This window comes from Ovis canadensis, chromosome 12, assembly GCF_042477335.2.
Source record: "Ovis canadensis isolate MfBH-ARS-UI-01 breed Bighorn chromosome 12, ARS-UI_OviCan_v2, whole genome shotgun sequence".
NCBI classification, from domain to species: domain Eukaryota; kingdom Metazoa; phylum Chordata; class Mammalia; order Artiodactyla; family Bovidae; genus Ovis; species Ovis canadensis.
This window is the reverse complement of record NC_091256.1, coordinates 61,979,492-61,992,679: the sequence shown is the minus strand read 5'-3', so window position 1 is coordinate 61,992,679 and position 13,188 is coordinate 61,979,492. Positions and strand designations below refer to the sequence as shown.

The window sequence follows — 13,188 nt, the reverse complement described above, 5'->3', positions numbered from 1 at the left end:
CCACTGACCCCCTTCTGGCTCCACCTTCTCTAGAGACCTGTGGAGATACAGTGTGTGCCTTTGGGGCTGTGTGCTCAGCGGGGCAGTGCGTGTGTCCCCGGTGTGAGCGCCCTCCACCCGGCCCCGTGTGTGGCAGTGATGGCGTGACCTACGGCAGTTCATGTGAGCTCCGTGAGGCTGCCTGTCAGCAGCAGACACAGATCGAGGAAGCCCGGGTGGGGCCGTGTGAGCAAGGTACGCTGGTGGGCAGCTGAGGTGGGCTGGTGTGTGCCAGCCTAGGCCAGGACCCCAAGGTGACCTGGCCTCCTCCCCATAGCTGAGTGTGGCTCCGGAGGCTCAGGTTCGGGAGAGGACGGCGAGTGTGAGCCTGAACTGTGCCGGCAGCGAGGTGGCATCTGGGATGAGGACTCGGAGGATGGGCCATGCGTCTGCGGCTTCAGCTGCCAGGGCGTACTGAGGAGCCCGGTGAGCATCCCCCGCAACCCGGCTCTAATTGGGCAGTGAGGCAGGGGCCATGGCCGCCCACACCTGCCCTGATGCCCTTCCTTCAGGTGTGTGGCTCGGATGGAGTCACCTACCGCACCGAATGTGAGCTGAAGAAGGCCAGGTGTGAATCACAGCCAGAGCTGTATGTCGTGGCCCAGGGAGCCTGCCGTGGTGAGTGAGTTTGTGGGCATGTTCGGCTGCATGTGGGCCATGTGTGCATGCTTAAAGGTACATGTGCCCATGGGTATGAGGGAAGTGGGAGTCTGTATTGTTTAAAGTTGCTGTGTGTGTGCTGGGGTGGGTGTGTGTGAACATGTGTGTTGTGTTTGAAGTGTACAGTTTTGGTGCATATCTGTATTCATGCAACTGTGGTGTGTGGATGTGTGTGCCTACTGCTCAGCAGGTGTTTGCTGAACACCTACTGTGTGTGAGGGCAGCAGTGAACCAGTGAAGCGCACCCATTAGGCTCTTTCTCTCGTGGGAGGAGACCGATGGTGACCAGCAGTCATGTCTTTATGCATGCACAAGTGCTCCTGTGTGTGTCTGCGTACAGGGGATGTGCTGGGTGTGTGTCCTGCCGCCTTGCAAAGGCTCACTAATCTGAGTATGGCTCTGGTTGTACACGTGTACACAGGGCTTCACATCCAGAATCTGTGGTGTCATGTATTGCTGGTCCTTTGCGTATAGATATTCTCTTTCTTGTGTTGTATGAGGTTCTCACCTGTGACCTGAGCTGCAGTCCAGAGGCCCCAGTGGGAACTGGCATCAGGAGGGCTGAGTGGTGATGGCTGGGGAGGTTGAGGCAGAGTGATCACACCCAGGTTGGGCATCCAGTCCTGCCTAGCCCCTAACCCCCGCCCCTCCCTGCAGGCCCCACTTTGGCCCCATTGCCACCTGCGATTCCCCTGCACTGTGCTCAGACCCCCTACGGTTGCTGCCAGGACAACATCACTGTTGCCCAGGGTGTGGGCCTGGCTGGCTGCCCCAGTGAGTACCCGAGCTCAGCCCTGACCCACAGCCACGCAGAGCCATGCACCTGACTGCAGTGACGCTGTCTTGTCCTGGCCTTGCAGGCTCATGCCAGTGTAACCCACACGGCTCCTATGGCGGCACCTGTGACCCAGTCACAGGCCAGTGCTCCTGCCGCCCGGGTGTGGGGGGCCTCAAGTGTGACCGCTGTGAGCCTGGCTTCTGGAACTTCCGTGGTATCGTCACTGATGGCCGGAGCGGCTGTACCCGTGAGTGACAGGGCCCATGGTCAGTCCCTAGCTGAATGCTCCTGCCTGTCCACCCTGTCCCTGTGTCCCTTGTCCCACCTGGCAGGAGCTGGGTCAAGCTCCGGAGCCCATGGAGAAGCCAGCACAGACCTCAGCCTCCTTCCCCTGCCTCCCAGCCTGCAGCTGTGACCCCCGGGGCGCCGTGCGGGACGACTGTGAGCAGATGACTGGGCTATGCTCCTGTAAGCCTGGGGTGGCCGGGCCCAAGTGTGGGCAGTGTCCAGATGGCCGTGCTCTGGGCCCTGCTGGCTGTGAAACAGGTGAGGACCAGATCTGGCACTGCCCCAGGCCCCTCTGCTAGGGGGTAGATCTGTCATAGGGATGGGGCCTCCTGAGCCAGTGGACTCTCCTGTGTCTGTGCTCCAGACTCTTCGCAACCCACGACTTGTGCTGAGATGCTTTGTGAGTTTGGGGCATCCTGTGTGGAGGAGGCTGGCTCTGCCCACTGCGTGTGCCCAACACCCACCTGTCCAGCGGCTGATGCTACCAAGGTGAGGGATGGGGAATGTGGAGGGTGGCAGGAGTGGGGCGGGCCCTACCCTCTACATCTTTGCCCTGTGCCTCAGGTCTGTGGGTCAGATGGAGTCACTTATGGCAATGAGTGCCAGCTGAGGACCATCGCCTGCCGCCAGGGCTTGGAGATCTCTATCCAGAGCTTCGGCCCCTGCCAGGGTGAGGCCTTACTCACTGCCCTAGACTGACCAGGAAGGCCTGACTGTGCTCTGACCCTGGGCCCTGCCACCTGGGTTCTCCTCTCCTTGCAGAAGGCATCACTTCTGGTCCGCATCAGACATCCGCATCTGTGGCCCCCTTAGCACTTGACCTGAACAAGGCACCATTGCTGCCCCCCAGCGCCTTGCCCCTGGCTCCCAGCAGTACCCGCCACAGCCAGCCCACTGCTCGAGCCTCATCACAACCTTGGACCATGGCCAGCATCCCCAGGACCACCGCAAGGCCAGTGCTGACCATGCCTCCCATGGCCCCCTCCCCGGCAGCCAGCCTCGTCACCTCTGCCTTCGGCGAATCTGGCAGCGCTGATGGGAGCGGTGACGAGGAGCTGAGCGGTGACTTGGAGGCCAGTGGGACTGGCTCAGGAGGTGAGCATGGGCTCTGGGACCTGGGGGCAGGGCCCAGGAGGGCTGCACCTGCAGCTGGGCTCAGACTGTACCTCCCCAGGACTTGAGTCCCCGGAAAGAGACAATGCTGGGACCCCTGGGCTACCCATGGAAAGGGCTTCTTGCTACAACTCACCTATGGGCTGCTGCTCAGATGGCAAGACACCCTCCCTGGACGCAGAGGGCTCTAACTGTCCTGGTGAGTAGGGGTCCAGGGGCTGGGGTGGAGCGTGAGGCGTGGCCTAGCCATGGCTAGAGACGCCATCTCTCTTCCCAGGCCACAGGCCTGCCCAGCAGGTAGGCACCCAGGGTTTGTGGTCTTCTGATTTTATTAATAGCACACATGTGCCAGTGGTCCTGGGGATTCAGCACAAGCACATATATGTGTATTCTCGGCCCCTGCACACGCATGGGTGCCCAGGACCCCATGGCTAACGTGTTTTTCCTGTTGCAAGCCAGCCTGGGGCACTGCTCCAAGGAGTCTGCCTGGTAACCGAAGCAGTTCTGCCCTGGGGTCCCCACTAACCTCATGACCATCTGACTAACCGCCACCTGCCCTGCACCCTGCGTGGCTTGCTGCTGGGGCCTATGTCCATGGCTGGTTCAGAAGCCAGGCAGGTGCCAGGCAGGACCTCACTGGCCCCTCCTCTGCAGCCACCAAGGCGTTCCAGGGTGTGCTGGAGCTCGAAGGGGTCGAGGGGCAAGAACTGTTCTACACGCCGGAGATGGCGGACCCCAAGTCTGAGCTGTTTGGGGAGACTGCCAGGAGCATTGAGAGCGCAGTAAGTGTGGGGCTGGGGTTGCAGCCCTGCCAAGCCACCAGCCTTTCTCCAGGACTGACCAAGAGAAGCGCTGGGGGGTGGGCCTTAGCTCCAGCCCGGGCAGCCTCCCAGAGCCTAACTCACTCCCCACCGATAGCTGGATGACCTCTTCCGGAATTCAGACGTTAAGAAGGACTTCCGAAGTGTCCGCCTACGGGACTTGGGGCCAGGCAGCTCGGTCCGGGCCATTGTGGAAGTGCACTTTGACCCCAGTGAGCCCCCACCCTGGTCCCCCTGGGGGGTGGAGGGGCACCCTAGGCTCCACCATGCTCAGGGTTGCTCCTCCCCAGCCACAGCCTTCAGAGCGTCCGACGTGGGCCGGGCCCTGCTCCGGCAGCTCCAGGTGTCCAGGCGCAGATCCCTGGGCGTGAAGCGGCCTCTGCAGGAACACGTGCGGTTCATGGACTTCGGTGAGTGCCTGGTCCAGCACTGCCATAGCTTGTTCCCTCCCTGTGCCCCACCTGCCCGCGGGGCCCCTGCTCCTTGTGGATCTTAATGGCGTTCCCTCCCCTCAGATTGTCCTCACCTTCCTGTCTCCCCCATCCCCGCACTGCCTTGGGGACCCTTCTCTTTCTGGCTCCTGATGGCATCCCCTCCCCAGACTGGTTTCCTGCATTCTTCACGGGAGCCACCCCAGCTGCAGCCACAGCCAGAGCCACCACGGTGGCCCGCCTGCCACCTTCAGCTGCAACCCCTCGGGCCCACTTTCCCAGTCACACAAGCCGGCCTGTCAGCAGGACCACACCTCCCCTGACCACGCGCCAGCCCCCCACCACTGCCCCTAGTCGAGTGCCTGGACGCCGTCCCCTGCCCCCAGGCACCCAGCAGCCCCGAAGGCCCTGTGACTCCCAGCCCTGCCTCCATGGGGGGACCTGCCAGGACCAGGGCTCAGGTGCAGACTTCACCTGCAGCTGCCCAGCAGGCACAGAGGGTGCCGTCTGTGAGAAGGGTAAGGTCTTACATGCCAGAGAGGGACAGGGAGGCAGAGGGGGCCAGGGTGGGGTGAGGGGCGGGTTGGACTTTGTGGCCCCCATGCCGTTTACTGCCCTTCCCTGTCTCCTGCAGCCCTGCACCCCTCCGTGCCAGCCTTCGGGGGCTCCTCCTTCCTGGCCTTTCCCACCCTTCGTGCCTACCACACCCTGCGCCTGGCGCTCGAGTTCCGGGCGCTGGAGCCCCAGGGGCTGCTGCTCTACAACGGCAATGCCCGGGGCAAGGACTTCCTGGGACTGGCGCTGCTGGGAGGCCGCGTGCAGTTCAGGTGGGTGGCGGGTGGTGGGGGTCAGGGATGGGTTTTAGGGACGGGGGACAGGGCCAGGCAGTGGTCCTGGCTCCGTTTGGCTGTCCTGAGTGCCTGCTCCTGCCCCAGGTTCGACACAGGCTCAGGGCCCGCGGTGCTGACGAGCTCCGTGCCCGTGCAGCCCGGCCAGTGGCATCGCCTGGAGCTGTCTCGGCACTGGCGCCAAGGTACTCTGTCCGTGGATGGTGAGACTCCTGTCCTGGGCCAGAGCCCCAGTGGCACTGATGGTCTCAACCTGGACACTGACCTTTTCGTGGGTGGCGTCCCTGAGGATCAGGCTTCCACGTGAGCATGGCGGAGGGTGGGGTGGCCCCAATCAGAGACCTCCCCAACCTTGGCTCTGATCCCCAACTCTTGAGGGTGGCATCCAGTAGGTCCAAGGTCCCTGTGGGATAACACAGGGGTGGAAGGATGGGCGTGGACAATCACTGTGACCCTGGCCTCAGCCCCAGCCCTTGACAGTGACCCTGATTCTGTCCTGATCCTGAGGACCCAGCTGCAGTGTGACCACCAAGGAGGGGCTGGGCTGGCCTTGATCTTTAGTCCCATCACTTGACTCTCAGCCCAGCCCCCTCCTGATTCTGTCCTGTTTGTGGGACTGCCCATCTTGTGAGCACCAGGGTAGGGGGTGGGGTTGTGGAACAGCCCAGGCTCGTGGCCCCGACTGCATGAGGAACGCAAGTGTCACAGTTGGCCATGAGAGAGGATGCCTCTGGTCTCTGACCCCTGCCTCTCATTTTGGTGGCAGGGTGCTAGAGCGGACCTCTGTCAGCGTCGGTCTTAGGGGTTGTATCCGCTTGCTGGACGTCAACAATCAGCGGCTAGAGCTGAGCAGCTGGCCGGAATCTGCGACTCGAAACTCCGGAGTGGGCGAGTGTGGGGACCACCCCTGTCTGCCTAGCCCCTGCCTCGGAGGGGCCCCGTGCCAGGCCCTGGAGGCAGGCAGGTTCCGCTGTCAGTGCCCACCCGGCCGCTTTGGTGAGGGCAAGACGGGGCTGGGTGTTGGGGGGCTGTGTGTCTGTCAGCAGGGCTCAGGTCTCCTGGAACCCATCCTGCCTCCACCCAGGCCCAACTTGTGCCGACGAGGACCCTTGTCAGCCGAACCCCTGCCATGGAGCAGCCCCCTGCCGCGTGCTGCCCCAGGGAGAGGCCAAGTGCGAGTGCCCCCATGGCCGGGAGGGCAGCCTCTGCCAGACAGGTGGGGGCAGCGGTGCTCAGGGTGGGGAGGGTGGGAGGTGAGTGGGCTCCAGGAATCAAAGCCTGGAACCCTGTGTGACCCTCTCCTGTCCTCACAGTCTCAGAGCCAGAGGACAACCAGCCGTTCCTGGCTGATTTCAGCAGCTTCTCCTACCTGGAACTGAAAGGCCTGCACACCTTTGAGCGGGACCTGGGGTCAGTGGGCAGAGGGGTGGAAGAAGGGAAGCGCCCCCCACCCCACATCCAGCTGTGAAGTGAGGGGCATCAGGTCACCCGCCTGCCCTCCCGTGGCCCCAGGGAGAAGATGGCGCTGGAGGTGGTATTCCTGGCTCGGAGCCCCAGCGGCCTGCTCCTCTATAATGGACAGAAGACAGATGGCAAGGGTGACTTTGTGTCTCTGGCGCTGCACAATGGCCTCCTGGAGTTCCGCTACGACCTGGGCAAGGGGGCAGCGGTCATCAGGTGGGCGGGGGCACTGCAGTGGGCAGGACTGGGCCTGCGCTCAGTGTTCCTGGGGCCCCTGGCAGGTAGACTGTTAGAGCCCACCGTCTATTCACGACACCTGTTCTCCAGGAGCAAGGAGCCGGTGGCCCTGGGTGCTTGGACCAGGGTCTCCCTGGAGCGAAATGGACGCAAAGGAGCCATGCGGGTTGGCGATGGGCCTCGCGTGCTGGGGGAGTCCCCGGTGAGTCAGTGTCTCCTGGGCCACCCCCCTGCTCCCCGCCTCCCTCCTCCTCCTGGGAGGCGTGCAGCCCCCGCCCCATGGCTGGCGCTCACTGGACTATTTTTTCTCCCCTCTGTCCTGGGCCTCTGTCTGTGTCTCCTCTCTGCTCCCACTGCTCTCTGGCCCTTGCTCTGCAACCCCCACCCCGCTCGCTCTTCGGATGTCAGAAATCCCGCAAGGTACCGTCTCCTCTCATCCTGCTCATCCATCTTCTGCCGCCTCCACCCCTAGAGTAGCTCCTTTCCCACTAAGCCTCCACATCGCGGCCACATCTGTGTGATTAACTGCCTCCACCATGCTGGAGGGCGCGGGGTGGGTCACCACAGGCGGGCGGGCCCTGGTGTGGGGCTCACATCCTGTTCCTGCTGGTGGGTAGCCTTCACTGCCCCTTACCCTGCACCTCCCCACAGGTGCCACACACCGTTCTCAACCTAAAGGAGCCACTCTTTGTTGGGGGGGCCCCTGATTTCAGCAAGCTGGCCCGAGCAGCTGCCGTGTCCTCTGGCTTTGATGGAGCCATCCAGCTGGTATGTATGGTAGGGATGGGACCCTGGGGAGCCCAGGGTCGGGGGGATGGCAATGCCCTGGTACAGTTTCAAGGAAGGGCCCATCCCAGGAGGGGCCTCTGTCCTCTGGGCCAGAGGACACAGGCAGGACAGAAGCTGTCACGCCCCACCCCCCAGGTCTCCCTGAATGGCCGCCAACTGCTGACCCGTGAGCATGTGGTCCGGGCCATGGACGTCTCGTCCTTTGCAGACCACCCTTGTACCCAGGCCGAGGGTCAGCCTTGCCTCCATGGGGCTTCCTGTCTCCCCCGTGAAGCCTCCTATGAGTGCCTGTGTCCTGCAGGCTTCTCGGGGCTGCACTGTGAGAAGGGTGAGTGCTGCCCACGTGGGCCGAGGCTGGACATGGGAGGGAACCTGGCAGAGGCTGCACTCACCTCGCTGTCTCTCAGGCTTGATTGAGAAATCAGCTGGGGACCTGGACGCACTGGCTTTTGATGGACGGACCTACATCGAGTACCTCAACGCTGTGACCGAGAGGTAGTATGTCTCCTGGAGCCGGGCACCCCTCAACCCTCCGTCCCATCTGCCCAGCTGCACAGGACCATATGCGTGATACTCCACACCTGCCCCTGCTCTGAGCCCACCTGTGCCCCTCTTCCACCCTCCTTTCTTCTCACTGTCTCTGTCTCTTTGTTTCCAAGCGAACTGACCAATGAGATCCCAGCGTAAGTAGCCCACCTCCACTCTCACCAGTAGTCCATTTCCTGGTCCTCTGCTCCTCCCCCTCCTGGCAGCACATCCCAAGGGCGAGGGCAGAACTTTCCATCCCCAGTGGAGGAGGATGGGGGTTTGTGGGGTGCTGCGTGGGGCTCAGTTTCCTAGCTTGGAAGTAGGGAGTCACCCTTTCCGAGATGTGTGTTGGATGTCAGTCTATCCCTCCACCCCTGCAGCCAGGCCCCTCACCACAGGGCAGCAGCACGGTGTGCAAGCATGTGCACACCCACATCTGTGTGCACACAATGCAGGTGTGTCACAGTGTGCATGTGAGTCCATGTGCTCCCATGTGCGCACACATGCACGTGTGTGGGGGCCTATCCAGGGCTGTCTCCCAGCCAGGGGCCCTCGGTCACTATTTCACGCTGCCCGTGTGAGAGCTCTTCCCTCTGCACCTGGCCTGGGCCATGCGCACCAGCTCTGTGTCTGCCCATGTGTGTGCACGTGTGTCACTGCCAGGCCTTTGGGGTGGGTGGGGCCAATGTTTCTCCATGGATGTTTGTCCCCCCCGCCTTCCATTGGTGAAGAGGGGGTGCAGGGAGGGCTGCTGCTGGGTCCTGCCCCACCCTGCGCTATAGTCTGTCTGCCCTCCTGCTTACCTGCCTCCCTCTCTTCCTGCTTCTAAGCCCTGAAACTCTGGATTCCGGGGCCCGTCCCAGGTGAGCAGTGGCCCCTGGCCCCTGCTGTCTGCCCACTGCCTTCCCATCTCTCCGAGCATCTCTGTCGATCTCTCCCTCTGTCTGTCCACTTCACTCCTCTGATCGCTGACTTGGCCCCACCATCTGTCTCTCGTCCCACTGGCCATGTCCACCACCTGCCCACCGAGCTGCTCTGGTGGCAACACTGCCCTTATGGCCTCTGGAGTCATCCCCCTCACCCTCCTCCCTCCCCTGCCCCATCCCCACCACCTTCCCAGAGGTCCTGACCAGCCCTCTGCCCACTAGTGAGAAGGCACTCCAGAGCAACCACTTTGAGCTGAGCCTGCGCACTGAGGCCACACAGGGGCTGGTGCTGTGGAGTGGCAAGGCCACGGAGCGGGCTGACTACATCGCACTGGCCATCGTGGACGGGCGCCTGCAGCTGGCTTACGACCTGGGCTCCCAGCCCATGGTGCTGCGCTCCACCGTACCAGTCAATACCAACCGCTGGTTGCGGATCAGGGCACACAGGTCAGCAGGGAGCCCGGGGCCACCAAGAATAGCAGCGGGTGGTGTCTGGACTTGCCCGGCCAGGGCATGCCTGGCCACCCGTGGCCAGGGTAGGAGTTTGGTGTGTGTGTTGGGGGGAGGGATGGTGGGTAGGGCTGGTGGTGGCCCGACCTGAGGTCATTGCCAATGAGGAGGGAGGGAAAAGAGGGTACAGGAGAAGCAGTGATGGCCAAGAAACCCCTGATTTGAAAGGGGAGTCCCTGCTCTGCCCAGATGCTGGTCTGAGTCTGGCTGCTCCTCCAGCAACACTTTTCTCACAGGAGGTCCCCCCATCCTTGGCTACTAGCTGCTCTCCTGGGGTTGGTGCCATTCCATCCTGGCCCCCAGGGTGACACTGGGTGACAGTCCCCAGGGTGTGGTGTTGGGATGAAAGGGATGGGGGTCAGGATCTGGAGCCCTGACAGCCTCCCTCCACCCACACCCCAGGAAACAGAGGGAAGGTTCCCTTCAGGTGGGCAACGAGGCCCCTGTGACTGGCTCCTCCCCACTGGGTGCCACGCAGCTGGACACAGATGGAGCCCTGTGGCTGGGTGAGTGATTGTGGGGGAGGCCAGGGAAGGGGCAGCCAAGGGTCTCTGAGGGACAGGTTCCGCCCCCTGGGGCTGGCAGTTAAGAGGGGCACTGTATCAGCCCCATCCAGGACAGTGGGCGGGCTGGCTGGGCTAGGGTTGGGGTGGGGTCCTCCCCTTCTGTCTCAGCCCCTGCTGTAGCCAGGAGGGGGTAGGGCCAGGAGGCTGGAGCACACCTGCTGGCCGCCTGGTCTCCCCAGGGCACTGACAGCCCTCTGGTAACTCACCTAGTCATTTAGCCTTTCTGCCTACCAGTGCCCAAACTGCCCATCACTGAGTCACGGCCTGGGGCCTTTCCTGTGTCTTCCTGCAGGTGGCCTGGGGAAGCTGCCCACGGGCCAGGCCCTGCCCAAAGCCTATGGCACAGGCTTTGTGGGCTGCCTGCGGGACGTGGTGGTGGGCCAGCGCCCGCTGCACCTGCTGGAGGACGCCATCACCAAGCCAGAGCTTCGGCCCTGCCCTGCCCTGTGAGCCACGCTGCAGCCGCTGCCCACCCTGTTGTAATTATTTTCTATTTTTGTAAACTTGTTGCTTTTTTGATATAATTTTCTTGCCTATGTGACGGCTGGAGGGACTGCTGGCACGGCCTCCCTCCTAACCAGGCAGGCGAGCTGCAGAGATGGACTTGGTGCCGAGGGACTCTCAGGGTCAGGAGGGTAACTCGGCACATGGAGGACTTGGCTCACTCAGCAGCCTTGGGATGCGATGTGACCCTCTGCGTTGGGACACTGTGTCCTGGCCTCTCAGGCTGTGCCTGCACAGTGCCCACTTGTGCTGGCCCCTGTTCTCCAGCCTGTCGGCGGACCTTGCATATACACATTGCCCACATTCCCTCTGGCGAGGCCTGTCCCTAGAGCAGCAAGGTGCTGTGGGGTTTGGAGGGGCCCTTCCTCTGTGTAGGCCTGAGGCCTTTCTGGATTCCAGCTGAGCTGCCCCTCCTCTCTGCCTGTGCTGGGTGGGGCCAGCCTCACTGAGCCTCATGAGCCCAGGCTTCATGTGCCAATCCTGTGAAACAATGTCATTGTTGGGGCCATGGTAGCCCCTCCCTCTAGCTATGCCCACCCATCCCAGGGCACTGGAGAGCAGAGGCCAAGCCCAGGCCTGTTCAGGGCACCCTGGCCCACGGCTGGCCCTGCCCATCTACCCAGCCACCCTGGACGTGGCTGTGACCCCTTTCCACTGCCCAAGTTCCTGTGAGGAGCCCTGAGAAGGAGCAGGGCCACTTGTGATATGTGGACTGCTTGATTTTGGCCAGCATCCCCTCTCAAGGATGCATGTCCAGGCATGGCCACCAACCTCAGAGTCTTTATGTATGGGTTTTATTTGATACCTGGGGTGGCGGGCCTGTTGTCTTTCTTGTCCTGGCCCGAGGACAGCTGAGGACACCACATAGAAAACATTTTGTCCAGTTCGGGGGTGAGGAGTGGTTGTCCTTATCCAAAAGTGACCAGGAGTAGATTGGGTGTCTTACCAAGGCCAAGGAGCAGGTGCAGGGGTGGCAGAGATGGCTGTGAAGCCAGAAATGCCTTAAACTGCAATGTTAGGTCTCATCTGGTCCCGTCCCCCCAGCTGCCCACACCTCTCGTGGTGGGGGTGGCAACCCCAACCCTCCTGCAGCCTCTCTCACAGCCCAGCCTGGGCTGTCAGGCTTAGAGGCTGGAGGAGCCTTATATGTCCTGTTACTAACTCCAACCTGTGTCTGTGTCAATCACCGTGAAATAAAGTCTGAACACTTTCAACAGGTGCTTGTGTGTATCCACACCAATGCCACTCCCCTCAGACCCGCCTGGCCCTACGCTCTCCCACTTGGCTGGTTTCTGTCCTGAGAGCGCCATGATGCTCAGCTTCATGGTGGCATGCAGGCTTCAACCTCCTTTTGCTCTGGATGGAGGAAGGGTGCTGAGTTGGGGGCTGCTTTTGGCAAGGAGACCCTGTGCAGTGAGTGCACACACTTTTGTGCATGGGGCTGGCCAGGTGGGTCCGTGAGGCCTGCACCCCAGGTAGCCTCCTTAGGGATGGCAGGTCCTGCCTTGTGTGCATATTTGCACACATATCTGCCAACATCTGTGTGTCTGAGCACAGGGTGGGAAGAGGAGCTATGAGGACAGCAGGTTGGCTATACTCAGGGTAAAGGGGGCCTATGGGGGGTCAGGATGGGGTGGGGGGAACCCTGGTGGGTGGGGATGGGGTGGGCCTGTGCTGGGCCGGACATGGGGTGGAGAAGACACTGAGTTGCTGAAGCACCTAGGGGGGCCTTCCTGCAGCATCTGGAGTGGCTGGGTTTGAGGAGCTGAGGCCACCTGAATGCAATCCATGAGGCCAAGGGTTACCAGGCAGAGGGGAGTCTGGGCTGAGGCCAGACTGGGGAGTAGGTGGCTCTGCTTGGTGTTGAATGAGGGGAAAGGAGACCTCCATGCTGGGAGGACCAGGAATGGGTGCTCTGGGAGCTGATGCTTCCAGGAGGGGCTCTCAGGGCAACCAATGCTGAGGGTGCCGGGCCTTCAAAGTTGTCAGGAGCATGAGGAGGAAGAGCTCAGGGTAGGGATTTGGGGTTGGGGTTGCAAGCAGCAGAAGGTTCCAAGCCATGGTGTGGTGTACCACTCCTGAGAAGGGGAGGAGCTGGGGTGCTGGGCAGGTGCTGAGGCTCCTAATGGGGATCCCAAAGTTAGGAGCTCAGGCAAGGAAGGGTGGAGCCCCCACGCGATTGGCCAGTGGGCACAGGGGACAATCGGACCTGGCAGGGGCATCTGTAGCAGGAGTAAAGGCCCCGCGGTCAGAGAGGTGCAGCATTGCCTAGGAAGAGTGGCAGAGGTGGGGAGAAGGGAACTTAGAACGGAACTTAGCAGCCCAACATAGGACTGGGTAAGAGGAAAGGACACAGTTATCAGGTGGGCTCCCACCTCCGCCCCTTTGGGGCCCTCTCTGGGACACAGGGCGGGTGGGGCCTGTTTCGCCCACTTCTCTAGCTCCCAGCCCCTCCCTCCAGGGTGTGGGGAGTGCAGCCCCTCCTCACTCAGGACAGAGGCAGAGCCAGAAATGTTCTTGGAAGGAAAGCACCCAAACGAGCAGGACCCATAATTAATCACTTTCTGTGCAGCCCCGGCCAGGGCCGCCTGGCACCTGTGCCCTCTGAGCCCGTAATATGGTGTGAACTCCTTGTCCTGAAGCTCGGAGCGACCTTAGGAACTGGTGCTGTTAACTCAACCTGCCAGCA

At 62.0% G+C, this 13,188-nt stretch overlaps 1 protein-coding gene across 3 annotated transcripts in view; it reads left to right on the top strand.

The window, feature by feature from the left end:
* Positions 1 to 11,713, top strand: part of AGRN (agrin) — a 39,334-nt gene extending 27,621 nt beyond the window's left edge. For 2 of the 3 annotated variants that reach the window (XM_069545926.1, XM_069545927.1), the window contains 27 exons: positions 34 to 234; positions 317 to 465; positions 552 to 657; positions 1,357 to 1,473; positions 1,560 to 1,724; positions 1,880 to 2,023; positions 2,130 to 2,254; positions 2,330 to 2,435; positions 2,528 to 2,860; positions 2,940 to 3,077; positions 3,533 to 3,660; positions 3,797 to 3,911; positions 3,990 to 4,109; positions 4,301 to 4,648; positions 4,765 to 4,957; positions 5,066 to 5,281; positions 5,745 to 5,974; positions 6,063 to 6,194; positions 6,292 to 6,388; positions 6,491 to 6,655; positions 6,767 to 6,878; positions 7,328 to 7,444; positions 7,601 to 7,793; positions 7,873 to 7,960; positions 9,142 to 9,366; positions 9,832 to 9,935; positions 10,288 to 11,713. In XM_069545926.1, the coding sequence (XP_069402027.1) occupies positions 34 to 234; positions 317 to 465; positions 552 to 657; positions 1,357 to 1,473; positions 1,560 to 1,724; positions 1,880 to 2,023; positions 2,130 to 2,254; positions 2,330 to 2,435; positions 2,528 to 2,860; positions 2,940 to 3,077; positions 3,533 to 3,660; positions 3,797 to 3,911; positions 3,990 to 4,109; positions 4,301 to 4,648; positions 4,765 to 4,957; positions 5,066 to 5,281; positions 5,745 to 5,974; positions 6,063 to 6,194; positions 6,292 to 6,388; positions 6,491 to 6,655; positions 6,767 to 6,878; positions 7,328 to 7,444; positions 7,601 to 7,793; positions 7,873 to 7,960; positions 9,142 to 9,366; positions 9,832 to 9,935; positions 10,288 to 10,445 (4,325 nt within the window). In that variant the 3' untranslated portion in view covers positions 10,446 to 11,713. The remainder of the gene's footprint in view (positions 1 to 33; positions 235 to 316; positions 466 to 551; positions 658 to 1,356; positions 1,474 to 1,559; positions 1,725 to 1,879; positions 2,024 to 2,129; positions 2,255 to 2,329; positions 2,436 to 2,527; positions 2,861 to 2,939; positions 3,078 to 3,532; positions 3,661 to 3,796; positions 3,912 to 3,989; positions 4,110 to 4,300; positions 4,649 to 4,764; positions 4,958 to 5,065; positions 5,282 to 5,744; positions 5,975 to 6,062; positions 6,195 to 6,291; positions 6,389 to 6,490; positions 6,656 to 6,766; positions 6,879 to 7,327; positions 7,445 to 7,600; positions 7,794 to 7,872; positions 7,961 to 9,141; positions 9,367 to 9,831; positions 9,936 to 10,287) is intronic. The other variant, XM_069545925.1, reaches the window with a different exon arrangement.
* The last annotated feature ends 1,475 nt before the right edge of the window (positions 11,714 to 13,188 follow it).